The following is a 23,287-nucleotide window of genomic DNA, read 5'->3' as shown; positions in this document are numbered from 1 at the left end:
TTTCTCAAAGACCACATGAAAGTATCTAGAGAAAGATCTTTTGCTTTTCTGAGGTATATAAACTTCACAATGATAAAGCATAAACTTCAGTCTAGAGACTAACACCGTGGCCTAGGGGTAGCCACCAACACTTTTATAACCTTAGTAGATCAGTAGAGACAATGAGTCTGAGGGACAGTGACATCCTTTAAATGTTCCCAGGAGGACATTTTCAGAACTGGTACAGTTTGTCTCTGCTCTGAGATCTCAGATTACATGAGACAATATAAGCGTTCCTTTGCTCTCACTGTTGATACACAAATCTGGGAATGGGTGGTCCATCACTTTTCTGCATGAACAGGAGAATCTAGAAGGTCAAAGAACAGGCCTGTTCCCTGTCCCAGGTTGCTACCTTTTGCTTAGCGCCAGGCCAGTTGCTCCTGCTACTCTCCCCAGCTTAGTTTCTTGTTTTTCCCTCTGTTGCTACATTAAGAAATTTAAATGCAGATTTTCTAGTTCCTGGCACACGTAATGTGACAGATGGCATCTGATAATGATGGAGAAACTGGGACACTAATCAGCAGAGCAAAGGACTTCCAAAACCATTACCTGCTTCGGCTGTGCTCCCTTGGAGAGAATGTCCAGCAAGTCTGCAGAGGAGATGAAGTAGAAGCGAGGGAACGTGACCCGCTTGGTTTCCAGGTACTCAGCCAGGGCTTTTTCACAAAGAGAGAGCCTGTGTGAACAAAAACCCTCCTTAAGCATGTCCTGTGCTTCTGACACTGACACCTACTGTTATTCCATTGAACCAGGAAGCGCACTATTTCACAGCTACTCTCTTCCACCTTCAACATTCTGCTTATAAACAGGACACGACCAGGCAGAAGCATCGCAGGGCTGGGGAACTCATACACACTCACACACCATTGTATACCAGCCTTGGGTTTATGATACTCATTGCTTCTCTTGACGAAGACTACATTTGACATTGTTCAACCAAAGCACAAATTACCGTAGTAAGCTACAACTGGTGCAAAGCCCTTTCCCCAATGGAAATCTGTAAAACACAAGTGACGTTGGCCTTCTCTGTCATTCAGGGGAATCATGAGATTCAGAATTGCTACCACATTGTTATCCAAAATCCTAGCTATTGACTAAGTACTAACAAATGCATCCTATCAGGAAGCATCTTGTCAGAGCGGTTGTTTAGCTCATTTTAAAGCAAATGCCCGAATGTTCTTGTGGATGTTGTTGTGGATTATGCGTTACTGTGACTTTACAGATGGCCCTTAGGAAAAGGACTTTGAAAGCATTGAGATGTTCCTAAGAGTAATATATAGTTGAGAGAAAGTATAAAGCAGGCAGGTAGCTCACATCTATAATGCAGCACTTAGAAGGCTGAGGCAGGAGGATTCCTATGAGTTTGATGATATTTTGGACTCCAAACTACTAAAAAGTAACAAAGGAGGAGAAATGAATGGGAATATACTTTATTATATATAATATATACACATATACAGATGCATGTTATATATCATATATCATAAACCATATATCATAGATCATAAATCATATATACATATATACATATACACACATATAAACACATATATACACATACAAACACACATATACATATATATACACACACACACATATGTGTGTGTGTGTGTGTGTGTATACGTGTGTGTGTATACACATGCACACACTGACTAAAGGACTATGAGTGAGTGAGAGTTGTCCTGGATTTTGGCACACAGTACGTATTCAATCAGCATATGCAGAACAATATGATGAAAGAATTTATCTATTATCAGGAACCTGACCTAATACACACAAGGCAACTAGAGATCACAGAGCGACTTCTAATATATGTGGTTAATCATCATTAGAATGTGAAAGAAACATGCATCAACTGATCCCTCTGCTCCTCCTTCCTTACCTGTGCTGAAAATCTTTAAGTTTCTCATAGAGGTGAGGTCTGCATGTTGCTTCTAAGACGTTTTTTATTTTGGCTGTCTTGAACATTAACTCCTATATAAAAGTATAGCATAAGCATTAGAAATTCATCCATTTTCCTTCCATAGAGGGGATTAAAATTTGAGAGTGTAACGGCTGAGTAAATGGTGTTCAGGAGACTCTAGGGATGCCTGATACCATGTTTGTTTCAGTATAAAAACAGTGTTTGTTAGTGTAACTATGCTGAACAATCATACCTGTTTGCCTTCATAGCATCTGTCATGCTACAGTGATAGCCTTGAACAGTTAATATAGAGATGGCAAGATTTGTTAAAAAACATAAAACTTCAGTTTTCTGACTCCTACGTACTGAAATGCACAAATTACATTTTGTAAATCTAATGAAGTATAGATTTCTTCTAACTGTTGTGTTTTACATGGATTTGAGTGTTGTGAGAACTTTACTAGAACAGGGTGGGCCTGTCTCTGACAAACCTTAAATTCAGCATCTACTTCATCAAATCTTTCTGCATCTGCCACAAGCTGGATTCGAAGATCTTCTGAACAAACAAAGATGCTTTCCAAGTGAGACCAGGTTCGCTGGACTTGCATCCAAGTAAAGATGACTGCGTCCGCTACATTTAGCTTGTTTTGCCAGCTTAGGACTTGTTCCATGAAGTATTCCACGTACTTGCTCTGAAGAAGAGTCTGCAACTGAACCTAAAAGGTAGCCAGGCACTTGTCAGCGGATGCCTGGGGGACTCAGGGTCGTGAGGAAGTCAACCCTGCTTGCTTCTGTATTCTTGTACCTTGTGTGGAACCCAGACAAGCTCTATAGGACTTTTATAAAATGAGCCAAAGAATGACGTATCCAACCAAAAAAAAAAAAAATGAGGTGTATTTAACATGTTTTCTATGATAAGAGCATGCCTTTCTGTGTAGGCAAAACTCTATATTAGGGGCTGGGAAGATGGCTCAGCCATAAAGTACTTGGTTTTGAAATCATAAGGACCTGAGTTTTCATCCCTACAAGCTCCCATGTAAAGAAAACTACATGTGGTGGCACACACTTGTAATATCCTAGCATGGGAATAGGCAGACATGCAGATCCCAAGGGCTCAATGGCTAGCTGGCTAGCCTAGCCAGCTAGTCCCAAGTCCTCGTGAGGAAGTCTATCTTGAAAAAAATAAAGATAACCACCACCTAATATGTACTGGGGTAGATTTAAAAATTATTCTTTCCTCACTCAGCCCCTAGGTCCTGCCTGTTCACCATTCCAAAGGTGTGAGTGTGTAAGAGTGTGTGTGTGTGTGTGTGTGTGTGTGTGTGTGTGTGTGTGTAGGCTTCCTCTTCCCTCTTAGCCAACAGCTATGCTCTGTAGCCATCTTGTTGCTAAGACTTGCCTTTGCAGGCAACAATGTAACAGTCACTTCTCAACATGTTCACATTGAAATCTCCCGCCTTCACTGTGTAGCGACCAGTGGTTCTACTTCACTCTAAGAGTTTAATACATGCCCCATCCTTGGTTTCTATGCAATATCCAGGTCCCTTATTTCCCTGTTCACAGTCCCTTACTCTTCCGAATCTATTCTGTTGTTAACCAAATGCAGCGTCCCTCAAGGCGCTGGGCCATGTCTCCTTTTTCTCTCCGTCCAGCTCACTGGATACTGACAACAGCCTCCCAACCCTCATGCTACACTGAGCCTTTGTGCTGGGCTCTGGCTGACTTTTGCCTTGATGGAAATGATGCTCACACCAAATCATCCCAGAATCTTGGTACTCTGGGATTTAGGTTTACGGCTCATCACAGTGATAGTCATTTCCTTCTCAGACATTCTCATCTCCATTTCTTCTCACAAAGGTCTCAAGAGATGCCCCTCTCTTTAGCTTTACAACTCAAGTCGAATATGCTGTGCTCACATCTGTGTCTCCAGGCTTACTGTTCCTTATTCCCATGGGGATAAAAGTATATTCTAAGGAATCCAAAACAATTGGCCCTTGAGAGGTGGCTGCTTTCTGATGTCCCAGAAATCACTAACATCATTGGCCCCACTACATAGCTATCCTTTCCTGGTGGTCCTTTTTTGGCCAGTCTATCCTTTAAGGCCAACCTAAAAGTCATCACCTTCCCAGGAGCCCAACACTCTAATACTGCAACGGGAAGACCTCTGCCTCTCACTGGCCTTTGAGGAGTCTGTCTTTCCTTAGTCTTGTGGGAGTGTCTCTTCTTAGCCTTCTAGGAGTCAATCTATTCTTAATCTCCTAGGAGTCTGTCTGTCTCTCCTTAGTCTCTTAGGAATCAGTCTGTCTATTCTTAAGTCTCTTAGGAGTTTGACTGTCTTTCTTTAGTCTTCTGGGAGTCTGTCTATCTCTCCTTAGTATCCTGAAGGACTCCTTTGTGTCATCTGCTTTCTGAACTGCAAGTCCCCTGAGAGCAGCTGTTCATACTTTGAATGCCAAACAATTCCCACCTGGAGCTTGGCACGACTAGGTGCTCCATAAACAAATGAATAGGACTTTGTGTGTGTAATTTTGAAAAAATCAATGTCTAAAATTGTTAATTAAAATCTATTTTAAAAACCCACTTTACCTGGTTGTGCTCTAGAGTCTCAAAAAGCTGCTCATCAGACTTCAGCAGTGGGGTGCCTGTTCTATGGTGAGCCTCATAAGAAAATTCCAGGGCTTCCCAGGTGTGGCTGACTTCAGTGATAACCTAGTAATTAGAAGGATCCATTAATTAAAGTATGTCCACATCAAATTTAGGGCCAGTATCTCATCCACAACCTAGACTTCCCAAGAGTTCAATATTAATGTCAATATCTATAAATAAATTATATTTATAAATTAAAAATTGCCATTTATAAGTGATTAAAATTAACATCAATAATTTTTTTAAATATGACTGGCCTCCTCACTTTCTTTCTCTAGATGATTCATGGTGACAAGATTGGACTGTAAATGCCCTCACTGCAAAGGACCAAACTTCACACAAATACTATTCTATTGGATCTTAGTTTTACAACCTACTGCCTGAAGGACTGCAAGTACGAGAAGGTTAAAAAGGTCACACCAAGGGCAATTACTCATATATTAGTCAGTATGAGATAGGTGAAGGTAGGTAGGGTCTGAAGGTGAATCTCAGAACTCTAAACAAACCTAGGTAAGTTAATTACCTTCCTATGTATCAGTGACCCCTTCTATACACCAGAAATAATAACTACTTACTGTTATGAAAGGCCAACTATGTTAACTCAGCACTTACTAGTGGTGCTTGCTGCAAAGGAAGAGATACACAGTTGGCCCCCATTCCCTTCATCAACTGACCCTTCTGTGGCAACATGTCTTATGCCTCTGAGTAATCCCTGTATCCTGCTCAGGGAACCCAGTGGCAGAGGAAAAACTTGAATATATGCTTCCACACTCCCAGGCCAGTGAACTCTTCCAAATGTCTTCCATGCGGAAGAACAAGCCCAGCACCATGTCCGAGACCAATACCCGAGGACAGTACCTTCTCTGTGCCCAGCTCCTTCACAGCCTTATCCACAATGTCTCTCACGTCATCTTCTACCCGGTGCAGCTGCACTGCTAGCAAGTCTGCCAGTGTTGTGCTGTCATTTATTGAGAATCTGACCTGATTAAGAAGAAAGAGAGGCAGACTTTATTTAATGATGGATCCTGAAAGATGTGGTAATACAGTCATTTCCTCTCAGCACATGGCTCCTGAGCCTTCATGTGCAGTTACATCTGCAGCATCTCGGGGCCAAGTCTCCGTCACAATCAAACACAGGGCTGTCTTCTGCTTCATACCCTTCCATTTTCAACCCATTTCCGATTGCCTTTGCCTATACATTTTAAAGAAGACTCCCACTCTTCATTTATTATAATCTGCTTGAAACTCTAGGAACCAGGCAGCAGCCCATTTGTCTTTTCTTCCTGAAGTGCCCAGCTCACAGAACATAATTTCCAATTGCTCGTGATATGACCTAGTTTCACCACTAATTTAATCCTAGTGGCTTGGCAAAAATTGCCCTTACTTGTGACGTTATTAGGGTTCACCGTATGAAAGAACTTACATTCATCTCTACCCTTTTCCCCACATCCCTTCACCCAGGATTTGGTTAGCAAGCACTCGGTTCTTCCTACATCTTGAAGTCACCTCATGTACTTTACAGATGATAAAGGACCCAGTTAGGTGGCTGCAGAAAAGCCATCTTGATTGCAGTCCTGTGAGGACAGCACACGGCTTTTGGAAGGCTGTTGTCCTCTCTGAAAACAGGCAGAATCCATCCCATGTTAAAAGTAAAAATAAACCCAAACTTTAGAAGAGATTTTCTTGAGGTCACACAACCAGTAGGACTTAAAGGGTATGAGGGAGTGAATTCCTTAGGTGCCAGTCATTCATTGGTCCTTGAGATGAGCAGCAGGCTTCTTGGGTGCCAGTCATTCATTGGTCCTCAAGGAACCTGACCTCGTGAATATGATCAGAGGCTTCCCGACATGTAACACTGTACCTCAGATGAGGCAAGCTAGGAGTGACACCTTAAGTAGTTACTACCCCATGAAAGTAACTCCAATACGCACCCCAATGGCCTTCATCAGCTGCTGCCAATGCCTGTCCCTGAGGGCAGGGTTCTGCAACTCTGCAATGGCTCTCAGGGAGGTTGTCATGTCCTTCACAGTGCCCTCCAGACCTAAATAAGCATCCCAGACACGAACAGCCTTGTCCAGTGACCAAATCTCCTAAGGAAACATAAGGGAAAGGCCCAAATTCCTATACATAACAATATTACACATATAATTTATCTCCTTTGGGAGAATACATAGACCTTTCTCCATCCATGGATTAGGAAAGACAGTGAAGCTAGAAAAAAAGGCCAGCCTAGGATATATACAATAAACAATAAAAAAACCCTACTTTTGTCTTTAAGCAATTAAAAAATACAAGAAAGAGAGAACATTGGATCCTCTAGATCTATGGTTCTCAACCTGTGGGTTACAACCTCTTTGGGACTGAATGACTCTTTCACAAGGGTCACTTAAGACCACCAGAAAACACGGATATCTACATTATAATTCATGACAGCTATTATGAAAATAATTTTGTAGTTGGAGGTCAACACAACATGAGGAACTATATTAAAAGGTTCCAGCGTTAGGAAGGCTGAGAACTACTGACTTAGAGAAATGCAAAGGAATCCACTCACTTCAAATTGGGAATCTATTATGAACAAGATACCTAGGTTCCAGAGTTTCTTAAACAGGAGAGCTAACTCGATATCTCATGGAAAATCAAGTTCAGAAAGGTACAGGCGCACACAAAACCTTGCTTCCTCTAGGAATGCAAGTAAAATCAGATTAATGATAATGCCCGGGAATATCTAGTTCATCTGGATGGACCCTTGAAATGCTGGTTATTTGTATCTTTTTCACAGAACTTAACTATTGTATGTTCTAACGGTGTTTTAAATAGAGTCTCCACTCAGCTTTCATCCTGGCCCAAGGAACAATGATAAAAACTCATAAAACTGGGTTAAAAGATTGTGCCGATTACTTTAAAAGCAAAGACCTGCAGTTGAAGTAGGGTTGTCACTGGGATTAAGGGGTTTGAGACTGGGACAATAAAGGAGAATAAGCTGGGCACAGAGCTCAACCTGGGGCAAGGACATTGCGAAGAAGGAAGGAAACAGAGAGACCACCTGCTTCTTCCTTTCTTTACATTGCCCAGGCTTCGCTCAGGAGCCTCTGAAGCTGGTGAATCTGCCAGCCCAACCCTGCCTGACATTTTTAACTTCCCTTTACTATTGTGGTCTTTGACCTTCTCTAAGAATTTCCACTCTCTTCATGGCACATGCAGCTAGCTATGAGGACTAGTCAAAGCAGTAAGTTCACATAAGCAAAGCTGTGTGTATGTAGAACCCTCTGGGGATGCTGGAGTAATCACCAGCAACATAATAGTCCATGAAAATCCTTATGTGAACCCAACGGCCAAGCCAACGGGTGCCTTTTCAGGTACAAAATACCCACGGTTGCTAAGAAAGAAAAAGAGGCTCAGCTCCTAAGCCACAGCCCTAGGCCTGATGCCCACAGTCTCTCTCTCCACTCTAGATGAGTGTAGCAAGCTGGTGGTCAGGGCTGTCCTCATACACCCACTAGCCCTTAAAAGCATGCACTAATATGCTTTTATCAACCCATTCACAGAAGGGCAGGCTTGAGGAGATGTACAACTGGCTGAAAGTGGGGGGAAAATACTATCTTGTCTCATTCCGTTTGAAGTAAATAAGGAAATAGAGCCCGATACACCAGATACTAAGCAGGGGAAGACGGAAGGAGAGCTCTGAGAAAGATAAATGGCTCTGCCCGGCAGTTATGCAACTTGCCTTGGCAAACCTTCTGAGCTCCGAGTCCATCTGTTCCACGTTAATCTGTCTCCACTGGGTTTCAGTCCAATTATCAATGCTTCTCTGAAAATGCACAAGGAGATAAAAGTGTCAACGTTTGGTGAAAATGGGCCTACACAGCAAAATATACAAACCGGTGGCATGCAGAGACTCTCTTGGCCAGTGGAAAGACAATTTTTTTAAAAATGTTAACTACACTTGTCAAAACTTCCTCATCACTAAAACAAAAGAATTGTCAAAACTTGTCAGGCTTAAGGCTAAAACACCATGATACATTAATTTCTAGTAGCAGTAATAAATTCCACATAGTCACCATCATTTCATCTTGTATAGTTTGAATAAATTGATAAGCATATTACTAAGTAATAGGCTTCTAAATTCTACATGCAATATAAAATAGGCTGCCGCCAAAAGTCTTGATTATTACAAAAATCTCATTAACCAGTTTTGGTTATATTTTATATATTTATTTATATTGCACATCTTGTTAGCATATTTCTACATGGCTTTCAACTGACTTAAGGAATTTATTCAGGATATATATTTTTCAAACTTTTTATATATAACCTTTCAGTATTAACTACAAGCCAATTAAATATTTTCAGTAACTGTTAGTTTATATACCAATATAGAAAACACAAATGGGGTGTCTGTGTGAGTTTGTATACACAGCCAACTGTATAGTTAACACAGATTTATATGTTAATTTTAAATTCATATTTTATATAATGCCGCCAAAGGGTCTGAGCTAGCCAGCTCATTATATAAGGTTTTGCTCTGAAGTAAATAAAGATAGAAACAGAATAGTTCATTAACAGAGATCTATGAACCTTAATTCTGGGTATAGGAGTCAGGAGTGAAATCCAATCTGTGTATACATTAAGACATTATGAAGCCCAAACGGACTGATAGAATCAATAAAGTTATATGTTGCTGGAGAGACAGTTCAGCGGTTAAGAGCACTGACTGCTTGCTCTCCAGAGGTCCTGAGTTCAATTCCCAGCAACCACATGGTGGCGCACAACCATCTGTAATGGGATCTGATGCCCTCTTCTGATGTGTTTGAAGACAGCAACAATGTAGTCACATATATAAAATAAATCAATCTTTAAAAAAAAATTAGAAAAAAAATAAAGTTGCATGTTTACTCAACTCTTACTAAGGAGGACCATGCTGCCGAGAAAACCATCTTACCCTAACGTAAATGATGACATCCCAGAGTCCTTTGAGCAGCCGGATTTCGTGGCGGCACTGCTTCATTTGTTTGTACTCCGGAAGAGCCACCTCAAAGAGACGTGCACAGTTTTGCATCTGCCCCATCTCTTCCTCCAGAGCCTCGAGCTCCTGATTTGCCTGAATAGAAAGCACACCTGCACACTGAAGCCACCATCCCTGGTTCTGCTACTGCAATATTCAAACTGTGAGTCTCAAAGGAAATTTTAAATAAAAACTGCAGTATAGTTATTGGTAAGCTGTAGAAGACTTTTGACTTCTTAGTTTCATTGTGCAGGGGGGGGGGATTTTGTTCAAGGACAAGTGGAGTTCCATGTCAGGAATTAGCTTTTTGTTTTTTAATTGTTTATTTACTTTACAAACCAATATCAGCCCTTCCTCTCCTCCCAGTACCTCCTCATGCAAGTCCTCCCCTCATTCCAATTTCCTCTTCTCTTTGATTTCTTAGTTTAACAAAACAACAAGCAAAAGAAAGCAAAAACAAGAATGAATGAAAGAAATGAAGAAACAAGAAAAAGGGAAAGATGAAAGAAAAATCTTCTATCTGTGAGTACTGCATCTTGCTTATGATCATGCAGGAGGCTGAAGCAGGTGGATCATTGAGAGTTCAAAGCCAGCCTGGACCACAGAGTAAGACACTGGGAAGGAAGGAAGGAAGGAAGGAAGGAAGGAAGGAAGGAAGGAAGGAGGGAGGGAGGGAGGGAGGGAGGGAGGGAGGGAGGGAGGGAGGGAGGCAAGGAAACCTTTCTAACTTCAAATGACTTCAAATGATCCTGTGAATGATCAATAGTATAGGCACACTCAAGAATGTACACACACACACACACACACACACACACACACACAAGAATGCATATGCCCAAGAACATCCAGAGTAAATTTATTCACACACACACCTGTGTTCAAATTTCACCTAATAATCACCTTTGCCAAGGTTCACTTACTATCCTGTCGCATAGAAAAATTAATGTTTGGATCTAGTGGAAACTAGTTTGCTTTCCCCATTTTTGATGAACAACTCTTAGTATTACTTTCTATTAACAGGGCAGTGTGTTCACAGCGTGAAGTCTGAGGGACACAGAAGGGGTGAAAGGAAGCACAGCCACCCATAGACTCTTTGCCCTTCCTGCTGCTGTGTCTGCAATGCTCACTCCATATGCAGCCTCTTTTGTGCTCAGGTTGCAACTTGACACAAAGTGGCTAACTTTGCAAAGCAGAACTGATTTTCCTTTCTGTTTCACATTTCCCTCTGTCCTCTTCCCAAGGTCCAACAACAGAATTTCTTTAGTTTTCTTCCTTCTGCTTTTTAACATTAAAAATCAAGGATTGATCTTTTTATGTTCCATCAATTTTAACCCTTTTTATTCCACCTTCCCTTCTCCCTCTTATTTTTATTCCCCCATCCTAGCTGCCTGGAAGTCAGTATCCTGCTAGCAGCCTTCAGATGAAGATGTAGAACTCTCAGCTCCTTTTGCACCTTGCCTGGCTAGATGCTGCCATGCTCCCACCTTGATGATAATGGACTGAACCTCTGAACCTGTAAGTCAGACCCTATTAAATGTTGTCCTTTATAAGACTTGCCCTGGTCATGGTGTCTGTTCACAGCAGGAAAACCCTAAGACCTGACCTGTGCATCTTCCCATGAACTTAAAAACCCTCTAGGCTATCTTTAATACCTAACACAACGTGAATGAGCCACAAATAGCTACTTATTTTTCTAATCACTACTTGTTTTTTTTTAATTTCTCTTCCTGCTGACTAATACTTTTGTCACCGTGATGCATTGTCAACTTGATAAGATCCATAATCACGTAGAAGACAAACCCTCTGGGCTTGAGTTGCTAGATTGGTCTGAGGTAAAAAGACCTACCCTAAATGTGGATGGCATCATTCCATGGGCTGCTTCATACTCCTGCCACTGTGACAGCCACTATGGACCATCAGACTGTGAGCCAAAACAAACTCCTCCTTAAATTAATCCTGCCAGATACTTTATAACAACGATGAGAAACACACTATATAGACTTACTATTTTGGGGAAAAAAATCTTTATGAAAAAACTATGCATTTTGTGCTGAAGCTTTCAAGTTCTATGTTAATGTGCCTTGTGACCACAAGTTCTGGTTTCTTTCTATACCTATTCTCAAACCACTGGCGCTGCAGTTGTCACTGTGGTCACTCCTCTCAAGGTCTGGTGGCACATGGCTCTGTGGTGAAGTGACATTTCATTTTGCTGTCCCCTTTTCTGGAGGCAGAGGCTCTGTGGGCACTGTGTTCATCCCAGTGTTACACAATCCAGCATGCCTGGATTTTATTCCTACTCAGGATTTAGAAGGTATCACCAGAGGCCCCTAGTTTCTGTTATTGCTGAGGGATGTTCTTGCCTTCTTGACACTACTAATTCTGTCTTGTTTTATCTGGTCACCTTTGGTATTCTTTAGTTCACTTTGCTGAAGCTAGATAGACTTTCACTTATCCCGACTGGAATTCACTCAGCTTCTTCATGTTCAATGGATTCATGCTCAATCCAGCTTTTTGAGAAGCCTCTATCTATCTATCTATCTATCTATCTATCTATCTATCTATCTATCATTTTGTTTATTCTGTTTTCTAAGACATGGGAGTTAAGTACATTAGAATTTCTTCCCCTGTATTTCCTCTCTATTCCCCATCTCCTTACCTCTATTTGCTGTATCCCAAGTCATTTATCCCAACGTAACACGCACTTTACCTCTTTTTTTTTTTTTTTTCCAAACGTAACTAGCTCATTTTCCTATCTACTGAGTTGTATGTCTGAGGCAACTCTAACGTTCATTTCCATAAGTAACTGGTACTTTTCCAAATTCAACTGAACATTTTTTGATAGATTCAAAACTGAATGCTGCTCATTTCTCTTTTCAGCATGCTCATTTTTTTTTCTAGTATCCGAAGATCTTTACATGGCTCTGCATCTGGGGCTCCTGCTGACTCCCAGGTATGATGGTTACGCACTGTGTGACTGCTCACTGATATCTGACTAGCTTTGCTTGTTGGTCCCATGAGGACACTAGATTAAGATTGGGACCATGTTTTCCAGAGATTTGAATCCTCTTCTACTGGGTTCTAAAAAGAGCTACTTATGGCCACTTTTTTTTCTGACCTTGGAAATTCATTAATCCCTGGGCAGAATAAAGAGAACCTCTGGTGCTTCTGACAATAGGCTCATATTATAGATTCCCAGAGGACCCCTTTCCTCTTTCTTCATCTTACTCTGAGGTTTAGCAAAGGTCAACAGGAACCTCAGAGGCTCCCCGTATAGGCATGTACTTTCCTAGACCTACCTCGGTGAGCTTGTGATCATACATTCTGATAAAGGCATCTACTTGTGGCAAAAGTATCCCTCTCAAAGCTGTAGGTTTCAGTATGTTCATGAGTCCCATAGCTTTGGCATCTGCCTCCACTTTCAATTTCCTTTCAAATACCCTACCCTGCTGATAGAGATTTCTCTCACCTTCTTCTGAGCACAGCACCAAAATATACAACTGTACATCTGTGATGCATCCAACATCTTTTAGGAAAGAGGACTCTTCACAGTCTGCATGTTCTCCAAAAGCCAGCAGCCTTTTATCTTGAATAATTCCCCTATTTTGTACACCTCATCATTAGCTCTGAACAAACTCCAACAATTTACTACGGAATCTCACTGCAGAGAGAAAGAGTGGGAGGGAGGGAAGATAGGAGGAAGGATAGGAGGGAGGAAGGGAGGGAGGGAGGGAGGGAGGAGGGAGGGAGGGAGGGAAGAAGGAAGGAAGGAGGGAGGGAGGGAGGGAGGGAGGAAGGAAGGAAGGAAGGAAGGGCTGACTCTATCATAGTCTATCACCTGCCTTGATCCTGGAAGGTCAGTGGCTTACACTTGTGGGGTGAAATGACTGGAGTATAATCATCCAGTGTCACTGCAGAACAAGAATACCCATGCCTCTGGTTGAACCTGATTCTCGAAGCACTGGATTTATAAGCCGAACAAGCCCACCCAGAGAATGACAAGACAAAGGTAACTCAACTCCATCCTGTTTGAAGTATCCACTATATATCCTGAATAGCAGAGGATGAGCACCTCTCGCTTTTAAAGATGCAAATATAAGCTGCTACAGTATGTGTGGAAGTGGCGAGATTCAATATATATCCATTGTAAATGTTTGCAGACAACATATTGGTGAGTCAAGTAAAAAAAAAAAATTTTCATCCACAATCTGTTCAGACCACCTGGAGTTTAGATATAGTCTTTCAACAATCCTTTATTAACATATGCTAACTCACTCCTTTTCAATGAATATAAACTAATGTTCTTCAGCCAAGTGGAAGAGAAGACTACAGAGCAATGTTTTCTGAACAAGGTAAAAAGCAATTAAGTTACAATTCACAGCCAGATTTGGAAAATGGGGTAAGAGCTATGTCAATTTGGCCATCATTCCAACAGAAAATACTATGCCAAGCATGAAGATAGAGCCCAAAGGAGAATCCAGAAGAATATCAGCTCCCGAAGAGAAACATTCTCTCTCAAGGGGTCATTTTTGTAGACTGCTAGGTTAAGATCCTGAAGTATTTTTTTAACACAAAGAGTCAAGTCTCCTATGAATCATATGTGGATTTGAGTTAATTCTTATAATAAAGTAACTCATGAAAAAAAAAACCATTGGATGACTCAGCAATATTTACACCAGACTTATGAGCTTTCCTGTGGTTACAGCTACACTCAGTGGGTGGCTGGAGGTGGAGGAGTTCCTTGGTTGAGCATTTACTGAGTAGTGTGCAAAGGCCCTGCACCAATCTCCACACTAGAAAACATAGGAGAGAATTATCACTTGGGAAGCCGCATCATTGTTAGAATTGATAATTTCTTTAAAATGATTTAGACAGCCAAAACTGTAATCCCATTTCTGAAATTTATGAAGTGAAATCAGGAAAAAAAAAAAGTAATTTTACTCTGATTTTCCTCATCTAAAAGGAGAAAAGCTGAAGCTATCTCATAGAACTACAGTGGTAATTAAAATGCAATATGCTTTTAAAAGTTCTTTTTTTAAAAAATCTCCTCCTTACTCTGTGTGTGTGTGTGTGTGTGTTCATCTGCACACATGCATTGTTCATATGTTTATTGGAAATTGAACTCAAGGCCTCCCCAAGAAACTAGGTAGGCTCCCTCCACACTGATCTATATCCACGTCCTCCCTTTTTGTTTTGAGATAGGATATAACTAACTTACTCAGACCAGCCTTAAACTCACTCTGTATCTACACAAGCCTTAGATTTTGTGATCCTGCCTCCGTCTCACAAGCAGCCGGGATTCCAGGCCTGTGCCACCAAGGCAGGCTTGATGTCATTCTTGACATATGGTAGCAGTTCACACAGTCTCTGTGTCATTTGCATTTGTGTGATTATGGTGGTGTTCGGAGGAAACACAATTTAAAACGATCTAATGCAGGAAAAAGAAAACGCCCTCTCTAATATGGCTACTGTTATGCACGTGATACAGGTGAGAACGAATTACCTTATCAAGCTCTGAGTATGGATTCTCTGCCTTAAATCCAAGAGGGGCATAGCTTCTGAATCTCTCTCTGAATTCTCTTTGCTTTTCCTGATCAGGGGACAAAAGTGAATGTCCATCAGGTAACTTTAATTATCGCTATCAAGCTTTCCTTAAAAATAAACAAACACAAACCCAGTAACCAACTCACATCAAACAAAATACATTTTTTCCTTATAAGAGTGACCTCTGCATTTTGGAGTGGCGAGACCTCATGTCTGACCATGGCTGCGATCTTCTTGGTGGTTTCCCATCTTTCAGGTAATTCCTGTGCAAAGATGCAATGGACATCACATCAGTTCCTAAAACAACTCAACCACATGAGGTCAAAAATTCTTATTTCTTTAATCTGATCCAGGACATCTTTTAGAAGTAAGCTGTGTAAATAAAACAGGGTTATAAGGTAAGCATAAAGAGGATTATAGCCAGGGTATCTCTCATTCAGGCACCAGAGTTACTTTCATGTTAAAATTGGCAGAAATCTTTCACCAAATCACTCTCCTGCTATGGGAATTAAATAGTTGTATGTAGGGGGCAGGGAGGACTCAGTAAGTGAAGAGCTTTCTGGGCAAGCTCCTGAGTTCTGATTTTTAGTTAGCTGTGACCTGTAATCCTGGGGGTTGACAAGGGGGAGGGCACCAAGGCAGGAAAATTTCTAGGGCTTGCTAGCCAACTAGCCAAACGGATGAATTTTAGCTTCAGTGAGAGACCTTCTCTAAAAAATAAGTGATTAAATGTAACTCCACATGCATGTGAAAAGATATACATATGTGTACCCAGATACACACATACATACATACATACACACACACACACACACACACACAAATGTGTGTGCACACAGTTAAAGTGCACTGGGTATAGCTTTACTGGTTTCTAAAAACCAAAAATGTAAAGCAGGTATCTTTAGCAATTTAGTAAGTTTACTTTAAAAAACTTTAAAAAGAAAAGCTTGCTTTGAAACTTTGGTCTAGGTAAGAAAAAGCTACAATGTGACTCTAATTCTTCCTCTTGTCGTGATTTACCGGGTATGAGCTGGCTCTTGATGGTGAGTTTGAGCATGAAAGTTGGTCCATGTTTGGCAAGGAGTAATTTTTGAAGGAATTTAAGAGTTAAAGGGGAAGAGAAGGTCAATCCCTACTTGAACAACACCAACATAAACAGTTGAGGCATCACCTCCACTCTGCCTTCCCTGCCTACAGTGCAAACAGGTGAAGAGCAATTGACCTTTTTTTTTTTTTTTTTTTTTTTTTTGGAAGAAGCATGATGTGTAGTTGCCATGGAGAAGCATGCCTGTGTCCAAGGACACTGAACTTGTTTTGTCCTACAAAGCCACGCATTGTGACGTGGATGTTACTTGTTGAGCTGAACTGTGAAATTCAAAGGCTCTACAAACTACTTTGAAACCCTCTGATGAACAATCGATTAACTTTAGATTTATACGGGGAAGGCACTATGCTTGGTGCATGCAGAGCATGTGTGGAGAGGGTACTCCAGAGGTTATGCACATCCTTTGACTTTACTTAGCATAGGGTCTCTAAAAGAAAATGAAACAGGCATGCACAGAACTACTTCATGTGGCATGCTGTACTAATGTCCCACAGCAAGCCAACCAGTCATAGGTCAACACAGTTATGAAGCAATCTAGTGTCATGACAGGAATCCCTTCAACTAGAGACCAACAGATTTGGAATCTAAAACATGTTGCCTTAACTTTTGCCTCCTCTCCTCAAAATCCTGCATCCTGTGGCTCTGTGTTCTATCTTTTTCATGATGTTGCTTGCCAATGTCAGAATCCCAGTGACTCAGGAGGTGGCAGCCAGGAATGGGGATGAAAGAAATTCAAGGTGAACCTTAGAAACGTAGCAAGTTCAAAGCACAAGTGGGGGTATGTGAAGCCATAACTCAAACAATAACAAGAACACAACCCAAATTCATTATTACTCAGCATCCCATCAGAAGCCATGGCCAGGAAGCTAGGGAGGGTTACAGGAGACAGCTCAGGCCCTTTACCTTCCCTAAACATGGCAGACCTGCCACATGTTTGTAGATTCTAAACAACCTTTTACTTGATTGGAATACACTTTCTTAAAAACAGAAAGATCAGATAATGTAAAAAATCTAATGGAGAGGATCCAACTCAGGGAGGAGGTAACTGAATGTGTGGAACAGTGGATGAAGAATGAGGGTTGGGAGAGATGGAGTTGATAAGATCTGTGATTAAAACCTCAGTGTTACTGCATAGGCAGGGTATGAGGTGGGATGAGGTAGACTAAGCAGTTATTATCTACTGCTATCTGGGTTGAGGGGGTAGTAAGGACTGAACTAAAATGAGAACAGAAATGTCAAGGAGAGAGAGAACAGACTAAAGGACTACTGCACACAGAGGCCTGGTGCACATAGAGGCCTAGCGCACATAGAGGCCTAGCACACATAGAGGCCTACTGCACATAGAGGCCTAGTGTACATAGAGGCCTACTGCACATAGAGGCCTACTGCACATAGAAGACTACTGCACATAGAAGACTGCTGAACATAGAAGCCACCTTTCAGGAGGTAAAGGCCTATGACCTTGGAATAACTCTCAGGAGCACAAGTACATCTAAGGGGTGTGTATGTATGTGTGTATGTATGTGTATGTGTGTGTGTGTGTGTGTGTGTATATATATATATATATATATATATATATATATATATATATATTGAGAGAGAGAGAGAGAGAGAGAGATCCTCAAACTGCCCAAGTTATTCAGTTAAAGTTATACCTCAACTTATTTTCTCCTGATGAGCCTATCAGTAGCCTGCTTCTGAAACACTGAAAGTCTAATATTTTTCAATATAATCAAACCTTGAGAAGCCAAATATTCTATAGGAAATGGATAATTACCCTCATTGATTAATTATGTCATAACTGGCTTCTCTATGTGATACATCACAAGGTGTAAGATCTAACTCAAAAGAACACCCAAAATCATCTTTTAAGAAAAATTACAAGGGCAGTGAGGTGGGTTAGAGGATAAAGTGTCACTGAGTTTGATCCCCAGGACCCACATTGTAGAGAGAGAGAACCAAATCTTGAAAGTTGTCCTCCGACCTCCAGACATGCACTACTCCCCAACATGCATCAGAGGAAAAAAATGTAAAAACAAAGTAAATACAACAATCTTTGTAGCAGATGCTACTGTAGTTATTTGGTCTCTCCATGTTGTTCCAAAGCTGTCTGCTCAGTTTGCCACCTTGCTGAATCTAGCACCTTAGGAATAGTTTCATATAATATAGAATAATTCATACACAGTAGCTCTCTGTGCCCTTTATGGTCAAAGAGCACTTGTAATAATACATTGTTGCATTTTACCCTGTTAAAAACATTGAGAGATATAAAACAGCATTGTGAAAACCAACTTAGCAGTTCTTTGAAAAAAGTCATGTAGAGAACTATCATATGACCCAGCAAGACCACTCCTAAGTACACACCAGACAGAAGTGAAAACAGATATTCAAATTTCCACGTGTCGATGTTCGAAGCAAAACAACTTACACTAGCAAAGGTGGAGGCAAGTCTTATACTCGTCAGCTGGTGGATGGGTAAACAGTTCAGTATAGCCTTACAATGGAATATCATTTAGTCAGGAAAAGGAACAACATATTGATAATGTTACAAAGTGAGTAGGCTTCAAAAACATTATATCAGGTAAAGTCAAACACCATAGGCTACACCTTGTATGACCTAGAACAGATAAATCCACAGAGAAAAGGGTTGCCATGGGTTGAAGGACAGGACTTGGCTCAGGGAAGAGAACAACTGTGGCACTGAGCAGAAGAGTCATATGAAATATTTTAATGAAAAGGAAATGGACTCCAAGTATTAGCTAGTTTGCCAATGCAGATAGATGAGAGCCCATTTCACAGTATGAAAACCAGATATTGTAGCTGGCGACATAACTCAGTGCATGTGAGAGCTTGCTGGACGAGCATAAAGACCCAGGTCTAGATTCTAGCACTCATTTAAAAATCTGGGAATGGTACATGCACACTGTAAGCTCATAGCTGTGGTGGAGGGCAGAGGCAGGAGAATTAGGGGAGCTTGCTGACTGTCAGTCTAGCTCTGGGTTTAGTGAAAGACTAGATCTCAGGGGACTAAATGAAAGAGCAGGACACCTGATGCCCTCCTCTGGCCTCTGCACACATAGACACTCATATGTACACACAAATAATCTGAACTTGAGTTGTATGCTGTGACCACTACTAAACTAGGTGAGCAGAACTCAATGCAAGCTTTGGCTAATGTAATCCACTGGTTACATTTACAAAGGTCATTGTAAGCCCACCCCGACTCAACCGTCTACAGAACTCCAATATGCACAGCAGCAGAGGCTCAACTGTAAGGTTTTTCCTTTGCTCATATATTCAGTTAAAAATAAACAGACCTTGCTCATACACTGGCACACAACAGCCACCAAATGTTTCCAGGGCCCCAGCAGTGTGAAACAGAAATCTAACTGGAAAACAGAGATTTTCCCCATCCAGACCAGATTCCACATTTTTACCCTTTATCATCACGTCCGTGCCGTATTTCCAAACCTAGAACACTTTTCAGATTGCAGGCAACTGGGGAAGCAGAAGAGTAAGGATATGGTTGCTCTGTACACGAGAAAATGATGGTAACACTGAGAGGTTGTCAACCACCCAGTGACTGGGATGACGATACCACAGTGGACGAGAAGATCTTTCTTATGAAGATCACAGAGATGAATGTTGGCTGGCCTTATATCTCTATGACATGAAAAAATTAATCTTTTTCAGCTTTGTGTTTTTTACCTGTTACCATGAAAACACTGTTTGCATCTGCAGTTCATAGTGTGATAAGAGTGTGTGTTAAGTACTTGGCTGAAGGAGTCACTCGGCTGCTGGCAACTGTGTGGTTTTTCACGGGCACTTACCTCCAGTTGGGCGTAGACATGCTCAGGCATCTTCTGGCCATAGCTTTCCAGAAGAGTGATGGTTTCTTTCAGAGGTTCAAAGAGCTCATCGGTAGCTCTCTGTCGGCTTCTTACAGCCAGAAGGTGACCCATGATGTCAACTAAGCCATCGTGATCGCCCTCAAGCAGCTGTCTCTGAAGTCCTGCATTTGTCTGCTTGATGAATCCTTGCAGCTCACTCAGACTGTAGTGAACATGCACACGTGTATGGGCATAAGCTAGGTTAACAAAAACATCTTAATCACATGTTCCAAAGCAGGACTATTCATCATAGGAGTAAGACAGAATGAGTGAGTATCCATCACCAGATATAAGCATCCTTTCTTGTCATTTCCAACATTCCTCCTCCACACCAGGCCAAGACCTATTCTCTAACCCTTGGCAACTGCTTACCAATCTCTGTCTCTCTGGTTACTTATGATGACATTTTATATAAATGGAGTAGTACTGTATGTGACCCACCACATTTGCCGTCTTTCACCAGACAGAAGGGTTTTAAGTCCATTCATGTATGAGCATTACAAGGTTTGATGGGATCTTATTCTCATTATGTACAAACATTATTTGTTCCTACTCTAATGTTAGCAGTACACACACTTTTGGAATTAATTTATCAACTACAAATCAGTCAGCTGCGGGGATACATACAAAGGCAGAGGCCAACTTCAGGTTTCATTCTTTAGGTTCCACACAACTTATTTTTGGTTTTGACCCAGGGTCTCTCACTGAACCTGGAGCATGCTGGTTTAGGCTGGCTGGCTGGCTGGCTGGCAAACCCCAGGGAAATCTGTCTCCACCTTCATACCTCTGGGATTATAAGCATATTCTACCATACCCAGTGTTTATGTAGGTACAGGAGATTGAATTTAGGTCTTCACTCTTATATGACAAGAATGTTACTGACTGAGCCATCTTCACAACCCACCACCCAGCTTTTCTCAAGGGCTAGTGCCATTTCAAACACAGAGGTCAAGGTTACCTGTCCACAACAAATCTTAGCAGATGTTCTTGGAACATCCAGCTCCACTTCTTGATCACGTTGAGCAAGCTCGACTTGAAAGGTCTCATGTCCACCTTGAACCAACTGTTAAACACTCGGAAGTTATCAAACTTGCTCATCTGAACATACAAAGCCTCATAAATGTCGATCTGTAAGATTAGGAAATAAATAACTATATAGCAACCACATGGAAGGCTAGTTCGCAGGACTAAATTCTAAGGTGTTGCCTTGCCTGTTCTTTGAATTGTTCTAGTGTTGGTGGTTGCAGGATGTCTTCACTTGCAGGAGCATCCGTTTCCTCAGGTGGCACAGCATGGCCGTACAGGAGGAACTGCCTTAGAATCTCCACTCGGTCATCCACCCAGAGGTAAGAGTAGGTCTCCAGAGAACTTCTGAACTCCAAGACTTTGTTGATGACATCAGCAACCCTATTCATTATCTCCTGCCGGACCTCTGCCAGGCCTAACATGTTATCCATATCGTTCTAAATGAGAGGAAACCAAACTAAGGAATTCTTACCATAACATTATCCCAGGTAATTCTTCAAGGGAGAATATTCAACAAAAGATAAGTAAAATAAAATTTAAAAAAGACTTGTGCTGCTTTTACTGGTGTCTTTCTGGGGCTCTTCATTATCCCAGTTTGGTTCCTGAGAGATTACCTGATAGTCTGTGATGTCTAGGTGTGCTGCCACGCGCCCCATCTGGGCAGACACTTTGAAGCTGCCACACAACATCTCCTCCACCAGATCATAGAAGCCATCCCCAGCTTCTCTTTCTAAAGGGGGCTTGAACACAATCTCTGGGGGCATCAGGAGCATTTGTGCTTGAAAAAATGGCGCAGATTTTAACTGTTTCTCTGTGTTCCTCAGGAAGAAGTCCAGGTCGTGCAAGATGACCTGAAAAAAGCCTTCCACCACAATGTCATCAATGAATTCCACATAAATTTTCCAGGAATCCAGGGAAGGATCAGCTCTGAAGAGCTTCCGGTTCTCCTAAGGACAAAACATTAGAAGGTTGGGGTTAATGACGACCAGCATAAAAGGGAAAACCACCATGTGAGGGCTGTTGAAGAAAAGATTGTATTTTTGTGCATGGCACTGAAACATTCAAACCTAAGGCTATAGAACCCTGACAATAAAAGCAAATACTTCTGCAGGATTTTATAATAATATAACATTAAACTCACATACCACACACATTTGAAAAGTATCCTTTAGAAGAAAAATCAACATGAAAATTGCTATCTTCAAATATAGGCAAGAAATATACCAGTCCCCAAAATATTATGCCCTGGGCTCTAGCTCTTATTCGGTCTCAAGTTTTGCTATCTAGGGCTCTTCTATAAATAAAGAGATTCCCTTATGTCCTTCTGAAGATATTATTCTGGGACATTGGAATATTACCAAGGTGGGGATGGGAATCCTATGGGTTTTCTGTCCTCAAACGTAAGGGCTACTTCTCTTGGAGTTGTTGTATTCCCTGCCCTGTATCTGCACCATCCACATTTGTGACCTGAATGCATTCAGCATACATCCTGAGAACTTGACACAGCAGCCTTTATTTGCAGCATACACATCTGTGTAATCCATGTGACCTATGTGCATGTAGCACACATCCTGGGAAGCTCACACAGCGGCCTATTCTTTTGTTGTCACTAGAAGGCAAAAGGATAAATATGAGAGCAAGAGAGGAAAATCCTAAAGACCATCTTGTTCAGCCTCCTATGGAAGATATGAAAAATAAAGGCTCATGACATATTCAGGGTCACACAGGTGGAAGCCAGCAGCTGTGCAGGACTGGAAATCACTATCCTTTCCTGTCGCCAGGGCAGGGATTCTCCGATACATCAGTCACACCAGAAATACTTTGCTTCGCTGCTGAGGTTCTCAGAAGAGATGGACTTCTACGCATTTAGGGAAAAGCAGAACTCAGGTTCCTTCTAGAACCATCTGCACGCACGGTGATTTCCATTTCTACTGTTCTCTACCCAGCCTACCCCTAACAAGGCCAAGGTTGCCAGTGATTTCTACTTTGCCCAGCTCATGTTCAACGCTGGGCCATAGTGTGGAATGAAACAGAGATGAGCTCTTCCCAGTTTGCTCCTTTCAGAGTATCACTGTCTCCTTTCAAGAGGAATTCTCCTCCTTTCCTACTCTCATGGACTGCAAGGCCAGCCC

The 23,287-nt window shown here is 41.5% G+C and overlaps 1 protein-coding gene across 1 annotated transcript in view; it reads right to left on the bottom strand.

Annotated features, from left to right (window-relative positions):
• The window catches only part of Dnah11 (dynein axonemal heavy chain 11), a 291,537-nt gene that overhangs the window by 212,828 nt on the left and 55,422 nt on the right, over positions 1–23,287 (bottom strand). The window contains exons 15-28 of the mRNA XM_028773185.1: positions 21,770–22,102; positions 21,341–21,592; positions 21,088–21,257; positions 20,070–20,292; positions 15,281–15,397; positions 15,094–15,180; positions 9,531–9,689; positions 8,316–8,399; positions 6,520–6,678; positions 5,447–5,569; positions 4,529–4,651; positions 2,434–2,658; positions 1,922–2,013; positions 589–715 (exon numbers count right to left, since the gene is read on the bottom strand). Of these exons, the coding sequence (XP_028629018.1) occupies positions 589–715; positions 1,922–2,013; positions 2,434–2,658; positions 4,529–4,651; positions 5,447–5,569; positions 6,520–6,678; positions 8,316–8,399; positions 9,531–9,689; positions 15,094–15,180; positions 15,281–15,397; positions 20,070–20,292; positions 21,088–21,257; positions 21,341–21,592; positions 21,770–22,102 (2,274 nt within the window). The remainder of the gene's footprint in view (positions 1–588; positions 716–1,921; positions 2,014–2,433; positions 2,659–4,528; positions 4,652–5,446; positions 5,570–6,519; positions 6,679–8,315; positions 8,400–9,530; positions 9,690–15,093; positions 15,181–15,280; positions 15,398–20,069; positions 20,293–21,087; positions 21,258–21,340; positions 21,593–21,769; positions 22,103–23,287) is intronic.

Source organism: Grammomys surdaster, unplaced genomic scaffold, assembly GCF_004785775.1.
Source record: "Grammomys surdaster isolate TR1022 unplaced genomic scaffold, NIH_TR_1.0 223, whole genome shotgun sequence".
NCBI classification, from domain to species: Eukaryota; Metazoa; Chordata; class Mammalia; order Rodentia; family Muridae; genus Grammomys; species Grammomys surdaster.
Note: the sequence above shows the minus strand (reverse complement) of the source record. Positions and strands in the feature narration are given on the sequence as shown.